Source organism: Clytia hemisphaerica, unplaced genomic scaffold (assembly GCF_902728285.1).
Source record: "Clytia hemisphaerica strain Z4C2 unplaced genomic scaffold, Clytia hemisphaerica genome assembly, whole genome shotgun sequence".
In the NCBI taxonomy this organism is placed as follows: Eukaryota; Metazoa; Cnidaria; class Hydrozoa; order Leptothecata; family Clytiidae; genus Clytia; species Clytia hemisphaerica.
This window is the reverse complement of record NW_027103977.1, coordinates 129,357-144,046: the sequence shown is the minus strand read 5'-3', so window position 1 is coordinate 144,046 and position 14,690 is coordinate 129,357. Positions and strand designations below refer to the sequence as shown.

General features: G+C 34.4%; 2 protein-coding genes across 3 annotated transcripts in view; both read right to left on the bottom strand.

Annotated features, from left to right (window-relative positions):
• The window catches only part of LOC136810829 (putative E3 ubiquitin-protein ligase UBR7), a 16,082-nt gene extending 4,021 nt beyond the window's left edge, over positions 1-12,061 (bottom strand). The window contains exons 1-9 of one of the 2 annotated variants that reach the window (XM_067067417.1): positions 11,859-12,061; positions 11,454-11,496; positions 7,495-7,628; positions 5,762-5,822; positions 5,109-5,204; positions 4,534-4,587; positions 3,709-3,805; positions 2,980-3,122; positions 2,240-2,344 (exon numbers count right to left, since the gene is read on the bottom strand). In XM_067067417.1, the coding sequence (XP_066923518.1) occupies positions 2,240-2,344; positions 2,980-3,122; positions 3,709-3,805; positions 4,534-4,587; positions 5,109-5,204; positions 5,762-5,822; positions 7,495-7,628; positions 11,454-11,496; positions 11,859-11,986 (861 nt within the window). In that variant the 5' untranslated portion in view covers positions 11,987-12,061. The remainder of the gene's footprint in view (positions 1-2,239; positions 2,345-2,979; positions 3,123-3,708; positions 3,806-4,533; positions 4,588-5,108; positions 5,205-5,761; positions 5,823-7,494; positions 7,629-11,453; positions 11,497-11,858) is intronic. The other variant, XM_067067416.1, reaches the window with a different exon arrangement.
• Positions 12,062-12,652: 591 nt separating this feature from the next.
• On the bottom strand, positions 12,653-14,287 carry LOC136810819 (proliferating cell nuclear antigen-like). Its single transcript, XM_067067409.1, has 2 exons — positions 13,548-14,287; positions 12,653-13,076 (listed from the first exon to the last, which is right to left on the bottom strand). The coding sequence occupies exons 1-2, from the start codon at positions 14,199-14,201 to the stop codon at positions 12,900-12,902; spliced, it is 831 nt and encodes a 276-aa protein (XP_066923510.1). The 5' UTR covers positions 14,202-14,287; the 3' UTR covers positions 12,653-12,899.
• Positions 14,288-14,690: the final 403 nt, after the last annotated feature.

The window sequence follows — 14,690 nt, the reverse complement described above, 5'->3', positions numbered from 1 at the left end:
CTCTGAGGAGATGGTAAGAATCAATTGAAGAGCTCAACCAAATAAGTCATTCGGTCCACGAAATACACCCTAGGGTACTAGCGGAATTATCTGACTATCTGTCTCTACCCTTGGCTGTAATCATGAACAAATCTTTATTGAAGGCATTACCACAAGATTGGAAGGTGCACATGTCCACCTATCTACAAAAACAAGGGACCTCAGAATTTGGCAGTCAATTATCGACTGTAGTTTGACATCGGTAGTGTGCAAATTAATGGAATCAATACTGAGGAACACATCATGAAGCACCTTCGATCATAATCTTTTATCGAACAAACAATATGGCTTCATTAACAACCGTTCAACCGTGACAAGCTTTTGTACTATCTGGATAAATGTTATGAGAGCATCTCTAAAGGAAACGTTGTTGATAGTGTCTACTTCGATTTTGCGAAGGCTTTCGACACTGTACCCCACCGTCGACTATGCAAGAAACTATCAGCATATGGCATCAACGGTTCAATCTTAAAATGGATAACGTCATTTCTAACAAGTCGAACTCAATCAGTAAAAGTGAACCAGTCCTTCTCGACTACAGACCCTGTAGTGAGTGGTATTCCACAGGGTAGTGTACTGGGACCAATACTGTTCGTGCTATACATCAATGATCTTCCTGAAAAGGTCATCTCATGGATCCTACTGTTTGCTGATGATACCAAAATCTTCAAAGAAGTCAATTGCGTCGAAGACTCTGTTTCCCTTCAGAATGATATAGACACACTTGTAGAATGGTCGAAAGACTGGCTATTACTATTCCATCCTGAAAAGTGTCACGTTCTGACGCTAGGAAAGTTTGGAAACATCAAACATGCTCATCCATATTCCCTAGATGGACGCCAATTGGAACACGTCTTTGAAGAAAAAGATCTTGGAATCCTCATTGACTCAGAACTTACATTTGAAGAACACATTGCAAAGCAAGTTAAAAAAGCAAAACGCGCTACTTGGCATAATCAATCGAGGATTTGTAAATATGAGTACAAGTACATTTAAACATTGTATTGTGCGTTTGTTCGCCCGCTCTGAGTACGCTCAGTCAGTATGGTCTCCGTTTCTACGTAAACACGTAAATCTGATTGAAGGAGTACAAAGACGGGCAACAAAACTTGTTCAAAAATGTCGTAATATGTCTTATGAAGAACGACTGCGTGAATTAGATCTTCCACGCTCGAGTTTAGAAGACACTTTTGTGACATGGTCCAACTTTACAAGCACATCAACTATTACGAAAAAGATACCATCCCAGACAAGATAGCCCGTCGAACGCGACCAAACAGAAGGCACAACTTTGAGATGATTCCAAACTTTGGAAGCGATGGACTCCGTGGTGTACAAACGAATTCCTTCTTTTATCGAACTATACCAACCTGGAATAAATTGCCAAAAGATGTCGCTGAGGCAGAGACAGTCAAAGTCTTCAAAGAAAGACTCAACACTGCATGGAGTAAACACCCGAAAAGATTCAACACAAGACAATTGTAAAATACGTATAATCACGATCAGTTCCAGAGGCCCTCGTGCGCCTAGAACTTTGTTACATTATAATAATAATAATAGAAACATGAGAGAAGTAACTCATTCGAGACAGTGTTCACACGCTACAGTTCATTTTCGCTCCGAAACGGAATGAAGCCATTCTATTGGTTAGAAGTGAAGTAAAAATTGAATTTAACCAATAGAATGGCTTCATTTCGTTTCGGAGCGAAACGGAACCGTAGCGTGTAAACATGGTCTGACACTCCGTTTGTAATCAAAACTTCACAATATACGGAAAATTGAACAACATTTTTTTATATTCATGACTCATTGCTTTAAGACCAGAAAACCCTTCCTTTTATTACTCGAGACAAACTCAATATTAAATGCCCGTTGTTTTCATATAATACCACAAATATCAACATATCCCGAATCAGGAGTCAAAGATTTCGATACTATTACAAAGCATATCACTAAATGGTCGAGTCCAGAGAAGTTGACTACAGTAATAGTACAATGAAACAAGCTGGATACTGATTGGCTCCACCACATTTTAGGCATTGCCATTTTGTATCATTATCGTGCAAAAAATCTGAAAAATCTAATAAGCCAATCCCGAGAAAAGCAGGCAACAAACGAACGAACTGACATTAGTTAATTTAAAGGACCTCCGATGTAGGTAAAAAAAAGACATCACGACGCTCAATGCAGACCCACTTACCATGCATTTAGAACAACGACATAATTCACTTCTCCACTTCGACTTGAAATACAAAGCTTTTGTGCCAGCTTCTTCGTCCAATGGTATTGAAATCTTACACGAATCCTGTCAAATAAAAAGAAAGATTGTATTAAAAGAAACCTAAAACCGATCCAGAGAAAAGACTTGTGCGATACACAAATTATCCTTTACCGATATTGACTCTTAGAGTAACCAGTAGTTGACAATTCATGATATTCATAACGTAATGTTTTCTATGGAAAGACCCCAGTTTTTGCCAGTAGTGGCAAATTTTATACAACTTTTGTGTAGTTTAAATTTGCCACTACTGGCAAAAACCGGGGTATTTCCGCAAGAAACATTACGTCATGAATATCATGAATCTCGTGACAGATCTACACTGCGCACACTACGCTCTGTTCTTAACCGAGTTTGAGCTAATACGTGCTACGTGCGGCGTTTAATTTTTTAATCTGTAATCAGAATCGACAATGCGATATTTACAATACCCTACGCTTTAAAATTTATTCATCTAGTATGTTATGTTAGACTGCATATCAGTCTTAGGGTGGAGAAACTAACCGGGTTGGGTTTTGGATGGTGAAATTTGTCGTTCTTTTTGTCTATTTTTAGTAAATGTAAAAGAATTGATGTCAACGAGTACTTCCCCCCGTAATTAAATGGTATATTTGAAATGCTCTTGAGTTTAACCAAAGATAATTGGAGAACAAGATACGTACTTGTGAACTGGTTGATGGCTGTCCATCGTCTTCCACGTTGTTATTGTCGAACATTTTCCTTCGTTTCTTACTCGGTGACGGACATGTCGTGACGTCTATTGATGTCGTCGTTTCTTCGGTCGTTAATCTTGCGGCTGGTCCCTCTGTGCAAAGAATGAGACGAGATCAGTAGATATCAAAGAATATTAGGAGGTCAGTGGATATGATCATCATACTTTAAGATGAAAACAAGATCGTTTAGAGGTGTAAAGGATTTATTCCACTTTGCAAACATTGCTGTGTTTTTATACACTGTTTATAAGAACATCCAAAATCTTTGAAGCTAAGTTTTAAATCTAAAAAAGCACGATTTTGTGAGTATTTTTGAACGATTTCCTTAGAATTTGGGTGTATAAGAATCCAAGAAGCATTAGAATGTTCTTAACTTGTTCTTAACAAATTGGCCACCAAAGCCTTATGTTCTTATATAGTTTGTTTGCTCTTAAAGAATGTTAAAATCGATTTTCTTGAGACCTCAACCAACCGAGTATGACATAGCTAAGAATTGAAGATCATTCAGAACTCAAGTGTACTTTTTCTTTTCGAGGGAGGATCAGATAGCTGATTAAATAGAAAGCAAACAAAACCGTATGAAAAGGGACCTTAATAAAAAATTCGCTCACTTGAAACTGCTAAAAAGCGAATAGAACTTTGGTTTCACAAAGGACCTTTATAGAAATCCTCACTTACCAGTCAATTGCTTGTAGTGATTGAAGAAAGGATATTTCTGCACACACCCATCACAAACCATTTCTTCGTAACACATCGGTGGTAAGCTGCCCAAATGCTGTGGAATTTGAAGACAGTACAGTATTTATGATATGCACCATTACAATGTCTTTTGACATTACATCCCGGACCCAATAGCTGATTGGTTGCAAGTGACGTAAAATCAGTTAATACGTCACTTTCAACCAATCAGCTGTTGGGTCCGTGAAAGACATTGCAATGGTGCATATCATAAATACTGAAGTCCATTCTCTTTAAGTGTGCGCACTTTTTTACTACCATGTTGAAACCATTTAAGTGTAATTAAACTTATTTTCTAGAGATCGTTTTCCACATGGTGGCAAGGATGAGTGCAAAACGAATAGACTTCAAGAGAATTTACAGAGGGTTGTTGAAGATGGAATTGGCGATACCAAGTGATATTTACTCGCGTGAGAACTGACTTAACACGCAATATCATTTTCGAAATTTTGTCAAATTTTGAGAGGAAAACTTTGAACCAAAGAATGATTGTTATAGGCTGGTTAAAAAAATCGTCACTTCTTCTAATACACGTTTCATTAAAAGTATAAATTATTTTTATAAGAACATCTCAAACCTTTAAATGAACTCTTGTTCTTAACATGTTCTCATACTCACCATTTCGCGAGCAATTTTCTAAAAAATCGGATGTTTAGAGTCCACAAAGCCTCTAAATGTTTTTAACTTATTCTTAACATTTTGGCCATCGAAGCCTTATGTTCTTAAAAAAACGTGTAGAAAGAAAAGGCGGCTGGAGAATCTCACCCTTGAATGGAACCAGTCTTCACAAACGATGCACTGAATCATTTCGTCATCAACCTTAATAAAAAACAAGACATTTTTTGGATGAGCAACAGACACTAAGAAAGTTATATTAATAATACTGATATAATAATATCAAATGTTTCAAGTTTCAATTTTAGGCAGCTGAGGAAGTGTTTCCACAAAGCTGGCAACTATGAACAGTAACAAGAACTAGAGAAAACGTACAAAACAGAAAGACTTAAATAAAAATAGTAAATAAAGTTTTAGTTTTGGCTTTGAAAGTGACCAACGATTAAAGCTTTTGAATCTTTAGCCAGTATGGAAGGAATGTCTTTTTTAAGGTAAGATTTTTAATTCTGAGAAATTTATTTGTTAGAGACTTGTCGGTGGTAACTAAATTCAACTACATCTTTCAAATAAACCTTGTTACCGACTGATTAATTGCCTCTATTTTAATTTGGAGCCTTAAAAATGTTTGGAAGTGCTATTCCAGAAGATACATGTACAGTATACAGACTAGACAGTATTAGAGTGAGTTGTCAGAGTATTGGTAAAAAAAAAAAACAAACAGGTACCTCATCCTCAGGGTCAGGATAGGGTCGGTTACAGGTACAATATTCTCCTTTGAAATTATGATTATATTTGTTCTCTTCATTGATTTCTGATTTCGTCTAAACGAAAAAGTATAAGTGCATGTATATTCAATTACTCTCGCTAATTCGAACTCGAACAGGGAGTATAATTTGGTCGCATTACATAAGGATTCGAATAGAAAGCATTTTACGACGGTTTCCCTTTTACAGGGATTGGGGATTAGTTCGAATTATAGAAATATTCGAATAATAAAAGGTTGAATTAGCCAGAGTCTACTGTAAATTTTATCAAAGGAAGCCAACAAAAAACAATCTCAAAATAAATATGTATCTGACTCCTGATGTATTATCTTCTTCTGACACGCTAGGGCTGAAGGTCTTAAAAATGTTTCAAAATCACAAAAATTTGGATAACAGAATTTTGATAGACCATGAAATGAAATTTGCATTGGTAGGTAATGTAACAAATCCTCGTTATTGGGAATATCCGGATCGACCCCGTTTGTGGATTTTGGAACATCAAATTCCAACTTCTCCTTGATTGGAAAAGTTATTATTTCTCAATGAAAACTAAACAAAAACAGAAATGAAGTTTTTGTGTATTTTCGAAGGAAAAATAGATAATTAAAATGTACCTCTTGAAGTTTGCATTTAAACTCTCCATACTTGCTGTTCCCACAATCACATTTGAAATTCCTAAAAAAAAGCAATGTCTATCTTTCTCCATTTGAAAAAAACAACAACACAAGAAGAAAGCTTGTTTAGAATTTCGAAATCAAGACCTCTAGAAGTTTGAGCGTATATCGATTCGTGCAGGATCTAAGTTAATTTTGAAACAATTTTTGAGGAAGTCCTGCCTTACAACTACATACAGTAGAAATAGGGAAATCTACATGACTTATACCAGGGGGGGGTCGGTACTAAAATTTCAGACATCATGATCTTTAGTGACATGGTGGTATTACAAAAAAAGACTTTAAGCATTTTAGTACCATGTGTACCAAAATCCCAAATTAGGTGGGGTCTTCAAGAAACTTAAGAAAAATTTTAGTACATGAGTACTAAAAATCACCAAATTTTAGGAAATTTTAGGAAATTTAACTATTGACAGAACGTTTTAGGCAAAATGAAAAAAATAAAAACTTTCTAAATAAGAAGATTTAAACACCCCTGCATCACAAATTAAGCAAAAATTTTGTCCCCGGTGGTAAAATACCCTTGAATTTCAGCCCCACTGGGAAATTGACTTTGATTTCATCCCCACTCGAAATTCCATGTTTAAAAATTGCACTCCAAAACCATCCCCACTGGGTTTTTAATCTTGGAACAATAGAATTTCTATCCCCATGAGCATTTCAATAGGAATTTTTATTCCCAATGAGGAAAAAGGTTCCAAAAATTAGGTGGGGGTATGTCAAAAATCATCAACAAACCTTTTAGTATTTGTCTTGGATTTTAGTACCGACCCCCCCCCTGCTTATACCAACTTTGGATTTATTTTTAAAACATTGCTCCCATTTATTAAAGAAGCACTATGAAGAAAATGATTTCTTTAATACCCTCTCTTAAGCATGTTTAATAAATTTTATAAAGACCATTTAAGCTACCAGAAGAAGTTCCTTACTCAGCAGTAGTAAAATCTCAAAATAAAAAAGACTTTAATTCTAAGGGCAAAACATTAATTTTCGCACTAAAGTGAAAAATGTGTCACAGAAATAATCGTTTTTTAGCTTTTTTTGTAAATTGTCCGAAAGCAACCAAAAAATAGGTGGTCTTCATGACAAATTGTCCCAAAAACTTTTACTACCAGGTTAGTAAGATACCTCTTCCAAGAGTCTGGGTGGTGGTATGTAAAAATTCGTAAAAATCCTTTTACTACTCATATATGTCTGAGATTTTACTACCGACCCCCCCCTGCCTTACTAAGCCTGATTTTGTTTTGATCTACAATTACAACATTTTTGCAGAGGTACAAATTCTACCTAGAATTGAAAAATTTCTACTCACTCCAATTTAGTTAAAGTATTAAAGGGATGATCAGATGGTTTGAGATATTTAGATTACAGAAATCTTCTGTGGTCCTTAGCAAAACCTCTAAGTATTTTTGTGTAACAATTTTCAAAAGTCAAGATTTAGAAATTTTAATTTTTGAAAATGGGTTTTTACACGGTTCTTACGTTAAAATTCTATTGTTTTTATCCTAAAAGCCAAAAACTTGTAACTTAAATATCTCGACTTTGGAAAATAGTTAGGCAAAAACATTTTAAGATTTTGCTCAGGACAATAGAAGGGGATGCCAAATATTACAAACCATCTGATTATCCCTTTAAGTTCTAGTACGAAATGATCTGAAAATGAAGACACAAACCTTTTGGTGTAGAGTTCGACAAGATCATGTTCATGGTGACAATCCAGAGAGCAAGCATAACAAAGACCTGCTTCTCTTTCGAATGTTGGATCACAGGTTTGACAAGAGAAAACTGCTTGCCGACTCAAGTAACCCTAGAATTATATTGGTGAAATAAAAATTGAGATTTCCGCCTGAATATACTGAAAGTTAGGGAAGGTTTGAGAAAGGTTTCTTGTGGCCTCTAAATGGCCTGCTAAATGCAGCAACTCACAGGGATCCCACGCCTGACTACCTTAATTTTAGGACAAATTTTAGGAGGATTTTGGTCAAATTTTAGGAGAATTTTCAATTTTTTAGGAGCATTTTAGGAAAATTTAAGAAATAAATTTCTAAAATCGGCCTGAAGTCAGCCATTAGAAAATGTTCTATCGAAAAAAAATCACCCACAGGAAGACTGAAATAAAATTACTTTACGTATCATATTATTCGTTCTAACAAAGCCTATGCCATAGTGTGCAGAGGGGTCCAGTCCCCAGCATTTTTCAGGGGGGAGGCTAAGGAAAAAAGGCCCCAGAAAAACTCTTAAAACTTAGCCTCCACTTTCACAAAACCAAATAGCATCGAAATTTAATATGCAAATTCATAATAAATTTATTGCGCCGCAGACAAAAATTTTTTTTAAGAGGGGTCAAAACCTTCCCCACAGCATAGATTTTTAGCATAATTTAAAATATTTGTAACCTATCAGCTCTGACCCCAGTTCTATTACTTAACACTCAACCCCCTAGCAAGCTAGCCCCAGTATTTTAAAATACAGCCCCCAATCAAGCAAAAATGGTTTAGCCCCCCCCCATAAGTTCAGGGGGGGGGTGCATTCTATGCTCAAATAAAAAAATTCACAGATGAGGGCGCAAACCACCACCAAACCTTGCTCTTAAATATTTGAGCCCTCTTTGTGGAATAAAGTCTGCACTCTTTCAATAAACATAGGCTTTTGTTCCAAATATTTCAGTGCAAAAATATATTTTAAGCATGTTGTTTCAAGGTCAGGTAGCTTACTACTCCCAGTTTGTTTTGACTTTAATGAGAAAAAAATCTTTGTTTCTTGTCTGATTATACAAATATACAAACATAATCAGCTACCGTTGTGCTTGATAAAGTTTTCAGATTTTAGGAATTTAGGAGAATTTGTTGAGTTTTAGGAGGATTTTAGGAGTTTTGACTTATTTTAGGATTTTTAGGAATTTTAGGAGGAGTGGGATCCCTGAACTCAGTCAAGTTAAATATATTCTTCCAATTCCGTTGGTACGCCTAAAGTAGTTTTAAGATCATTCCCCTCCGAAAAATAAGAATTCAGGTGAGCCCTAAGATTTAGGTAACCCCTGGTTGCCAAATACTTTAGATGACCCCTAAGCCAATGTCACGTCAAATCTTTTCGAAAATCCTTTTCAAAGAATCAAACAAATACAACAATTAGGTTAGCTTATTGCTAAATAGAATAAATGCCCTAAGAAATAGGAGATAATCTAAGTACTGAAGGTTCATGCCAGATTATCAAGGTTTTGTAAGTCAGGGTGCAAATCCCTTGCCAGACAGATTTTTTATCTAAGTAAATGCAACAGGATTAAAGAATTTTTACAGATAATATATTAAAGTACATTTCAAATTAGCTGGCAGTAAATTTTCAATTACATATTACTTTTGATAGATTTCAAATTAGATAGCGATTATATATTTTTTGGAAAGGCAATCCTGAGTGGAATATTATGTGTATAAAATTTTTCTAAAATTTTCAAACACGAAGATGATAAATGAAAAAGAAACAAGTGATACTTTTATGGACCTACCTGGATATGCATTTAACACATTTATAATTGATATCTACGTGACGTGACCATTAAACAATCATTCAGAACACAAATATTGACGATCTATTAAAATTAGTCATTTGTTTCTTATAAAAAAAACATTTAGAAACTAAAATTTCATGCTCTTGAAATATTCTTTCATATTCAAGACTTCGTGAGCAAAAAAAAAAAACATCCATCTCGTCAAAAAATTGACCAATTTGGCTAAGAACATTAATTTATGCTTATTAATAGTGATTCTTATGGATAAAGATGCGTTTTTTGAGCTGAAAAATTATTTTTTACAAAAATCTGCTTGAGCCATCTTTTACCTAATTTCATGCAAAAAATCAGAAAAAAACAATGATCCAATATTTCACAAAGTCCAAAAAACTCTTTTTTTGGCCGTTTTTTAGCTGAAATTTATCCCAAAAATTTTTTCTCAAAAATCGAGCTCCGTCACATTCGAGGGTTTATAGTTATGCATCTTTGTGCAAAAAATCATAAAGAATAAAACAGCCAATCTCGAGAAAAGCTAATACCTAAGTTATTGATAATGTGCTTATAAAAAAATATCGAATTTGGCCAGTTTTTCTATAAAATCACGCCAAGCAACCAAAATTTTATGTCTAAACACACATATTCTTTAAAAGTAAGCCCTCATGAGCAAAAAAAACATCTATCTCATAAAAAAATTGAGTAATTTGACTAAGAACATTGATGTATGCTTATTAATAGTGATTATAGATAAACATGCCTTTTTTGAGCCAACAAACTTTTTTTGCAAAAATCTGCTTGAGCCATCTTTTACCTATGATAGTACCCTACTTTCATACAAAAAATCAGAAAAAATTAATGATACAATTTTTTACAAAGTCCAAAAAACCCGTTTTTTAGCCCAAATTTGCTCAAAAACATTTTTTTTCGAAATTCGGGCTCTGTCCCATCAAGTGGTTTATAGTTATGCATCTTTGTGCAAAAATAATAAACAATGAAAAAGCCTATCTCGGAAAAGCTAATACCTAAGTAATTGGAAATGCTATAAAGAAATTCGAATTTGGCCAGTTTTTCCATAAAAAACGCAAGCAACAAATTTCCTTCTAAAACACACATATTCTTCAAAGTAACCCTCATGAGCAAAAAAAACATCTATCCAAAATTGATACTTGACTAAGACATTGATGTATGCTTTTAAAGTGATTCTTATTAAACATGCGTTTTTTGGCCAAAATTTTTTTTGCGCGAAAATCTGCTTGAGAAATCTTTTTACCTATGATGGTACCCTACTTTCATGCAAAAAATCAGAAAAAATTAATGATCCAATTTTTCACAAAGTCCAAAATACCCTTTTTTAGCCGTTTTTTTGGCCCAAATTGCCCAAAAATTTTTTTTTTTTTTCGAAATCAGCTCTGTCACATCGAGGGTTTATGCATTCTTTGTGCAAAAAATCAGAAAAAACTAATGAGCCAATCTCGAGAAAAGTTGGTAACGAACGAACAAACGAACGAACGGACGAACAGAGGTTAATTTATAGGACCTCCACCGGGGTAGGTCCAAAAATCAGCTTTTTATCTAGCAATGCTATAAGTATAAGCACCATTTTTGGACTTGAGAAACTTCAATCTTTGCCCATGTCAGCTGTGAATTTTGGTTCTCGAAAAAAAACAATTCAGTTGAAAGATATTGGAACGAAAGGAGGCTAGGTAGGCTTTTCCAACGTTTTTTAGATCAAATCAGGTACAAATTGCTGCTGGACCTCTTGGCCCCCCTCAGGCCAAAAAAAATACTTTTAATAGAATTAATTTACGAAGGGTTTTGTCTCAATGATAATTTGAAATTCTTTTATCTGCAAAAATGGCACAAAATCTTGATTTTTTTTCCTTTTTTCCATGTAGGATATTTTTGAATATGTATTGAAATCCTTAGCCTTGCTTCCTATTTTCAGTGTGTCAGTTTTTTGAGTGAATGATATCCACATTCCAATTTATGCTCTCAAGTTATGTCAACTCACTGTTTACAATGTGTGATTGCATACAGTCTTCATCATTAAAATTGATTATTCATTTATAGAGACAGACAGTTTACCAATAAAAGTGAACAAGTCATTTTCCCTTGAAAATACAAACTTACCCCTTTGGAAAAGTGTAGTTTCCCTTGAAAATAAAGGCTTCCCCTGAAAATTAAGGGACTTATCAAATTCACTTATTACAAAATAGGTTAATTTCCTTTGAAAATAGGAAATATTTACATGAACTTTAAATGAAATTTTCAAAGAACGGTTTGATTATTTTTCCTTAAGAAAATTAATATACGAAGGAGCGTCAAATTAAGAAGCCGATGGAAATTTTATATTGTCTGTTATAAGAACAGTTCGTAAGATTACAAAGGCCATTTTTCTTTGTTTTGAAATAAATTTTAACAATTGCCTTATTATAGAGCAAGTCATTTTGAGAATTACAACATCAATTTTCCTATTCAGCAGGAACTAAGCAAAGATCACATTGAATTATAAGTGAAAGAAGTCATAAATCTCACCATAATGTATGTACAATTTTTCTCATCTCCTGCCCCAAACACAGCAATAGAATGTTCTTCTTCACTTTCCATTGCACTGACCGCATCTTGCATAGTAACAAATGAGCCTTCAGTTGAATCATTTGCATCTGTCGACATTATGTTAAATATCATTTGAGTTTTTAATTTAAATTCTCTAGTTAAAACAAAAAATAGGAGTAACATTCAAATCAGTGACCAACTTGAACTTTCATTAATTTGTCTTTTTTTCTTGTTTGTAAGAAAAGTTTATCACCTGACCTGGAGCCATTATGATAATCAACAATCTTGAACAAATTTCCTGAAGAAATTTGGAAGATTGCTGTGAATATCATAAGGGTCTCTATCAATGAAATAAAGAATAAAAAAATAACTGAAATGTTTGAATACAATACGAAAATACAAACTTAAAAACAAAATGAGCAGACAGGTAATTAATTAGGTAACATGAAACCCCTTTAATTAAAACCAGTCATTGTATGGTGTCCTTGAAAAGCAAATAAAACAAGTTTTTTTAATGTTGATAAATATGTGTCTACTTATTTTTGTGTAATAAGGTTATATTTTTTGAATTTAGTCAAAAAACTCATTTATATTATATGTAGATTATGTTAAGTGTTTTCAAACAATAAGGAGTCTACAAAAGGCATGGCAGCCTCAGATGGAATCAAAAAGGAACTTTCTAAATGTTTTTTATTAAAAGGGGATGTTTTAATCAAACTTAAGAATGACATAGTTGGGTAAAAAGATTCCTTATAAAGGCATGAAAAATGGTCTGATGAGACAATTTCTTATGTATTTACATTAAAATTTATTATACCACAATGTTCTCATCTGATACAAAGATTCTCATTATATACACAAAAAAATTTGTCATAAAAAGGACCTGATCAGGCAATCGATGATGTGTATTGCTTGAATGTCAATGATTCATTAATGGAGTCACATTACTAATTGTAACAAAGAGTAAGTAGTGTGTGTTTTTACGAATGAACAATAACCAAACCCCAGCAAAAATTGTTTTCACTCTTCAGCATTTTCGTTTGCACCTTCATCCTCACCCTCATCCATTTCCTCATTATCATCAATTTTAGGAGCAAGGAAATATCTGATGTGTCCGCAATCTCCAATTTTGTATTCTGCAACCAATGGAATATCTTGACAGATTGATAATACACATGATTTGGAAAGTGATGTGGCCTAAAGAATATTGGAAATTTAGTTAGCGAAGAAGATAAACAATTGACATTGAATTATACATGCCTTGTCACTTGGTGGTCTGCAGAATAACTGTTAAAAACAAGGCTTGAACAGAATGACCACTGGCAGGATGAGTGGTGCCGCTTTCCAGTATGGATTTCATGTAACTTACGCCGAAGATCTTTCATTTGGCTAAATTTGCTTTCGCTCGCTTACGCTTGCGTCAATTTCTTAATCATGTTGGCGCATGCGCCTCTTTTCCAATCTTGCACCCTTATTGAAAAATTGAATGTTTGTACAAGGCTTGGCGTGAGGCTTGCTGTACGGAAAAATATCTTCAGCGCGAGATTTCGTGGAATCCATACTGGGCCGCTTTAGCTTTCTTGCAGAATATATTCAACTGTATATTTACAATGAAAAAACAGAATAAAATGCTTTCAGTACACAACTGTGATGTATTTAAATATTTACCTTGCCAAACAGAATCAAGAATCTCATTGCATATGTTTGAGTAACTGCTTCATTCAGTTCAATTGAGACTTCATTGTCATCGTTCGAGTCGACAGAAGACGAGTTTCGTAAAGTGATGCTTCCTGAACCAGAGTCCCCATTACATGAGAATCGAACGCCATCTTTAGTACAAGCAATTGTAACAGTATCACCAAATTGACTTAAATCTCTAATAATTCGTGAAAGTTCTTGAGAGGGGAGTTTGACAACAGCATCATAATCTTGGTCTGGGATACCTAAATGTTCACTATCAATGTCCATTAATTTCATTTCAAATTTAGAGACTCGCTCTTGGTTTGCTTTTTCAAAAATTAGAGATACAACATCAGCAGTGTCTTCAGCGGTTAAACAGATAGATTCATCATTACCAGCACACCTCAAAATTTTAGCCATAGTACCACAATTCATACCCAAAGTTACACTTCTGTCACATCTGTATGGCTCAAAGGCATCATGTCGAATTAAAACAGAACATAAACATACGTGACTGGAATCCATAGCCTGACAACTGATACCATTTTCGTTGCACTCGAAGTTAACATTTGTGAATAAATCTTTCATAGCTTCAAAAAGCTTTTTGAGTGGAGTGCCATCTGCTAATTTTGCTTCAAACATATTGAGGTTTTATAAAAAAGGGCTTGGCAAAAAAAAGACAGTCTCGTGGTTCAGCTTGCGTGTCCTCGTTGATCGAAGTCTGAGTGAATAATGACAGAAAAAGTGAAATGGCGGGAAGTAGTGATTTTTCCCGCGCGCGCTAAATAAAACAATAGAATATATCTAAAGACAGCCAATGAAATAACAAGAGCACACCACCTGAGAGGAAATTGGTTGGACAGCCTGTAGCAACTTCTACTATATTTTTTTTTCAAAGATGATTTCAAGGTAAAAATACAATTTCTGAGCTAAATTATTAAAGCTATAAGAAGGCATACCCTTTTGGTTTTGACAAGTCAAATGATTAGGTCAGCCAGTTTCTGAGAAGACACTGCGGGGGAGTTGAAAATGGCATATGTTAATTCCCAGTATACATCTCAAAAATTGTTGCGTAATTTTTTTCCCGTATTTATCATGTACTGTAATCCCGGGAGGGGGGGCACTGGGTTT

Coding starts and splice junctions, on each gene's coding strand:
- LOC136810819 (XM_067067409.1), bottom strand. CDS start 14,201: ATGTTTGAAGCAAAATTAGCAGATGGCACTCCACTCAAAAAGCTTTTT. Junction 13,077..13,547: donor TCTTGATTCTGTTTGGCAAG/GTAAATATTTAA, acceptor AATATTCTTTAG/GCCACATCACTTTCCAAATC.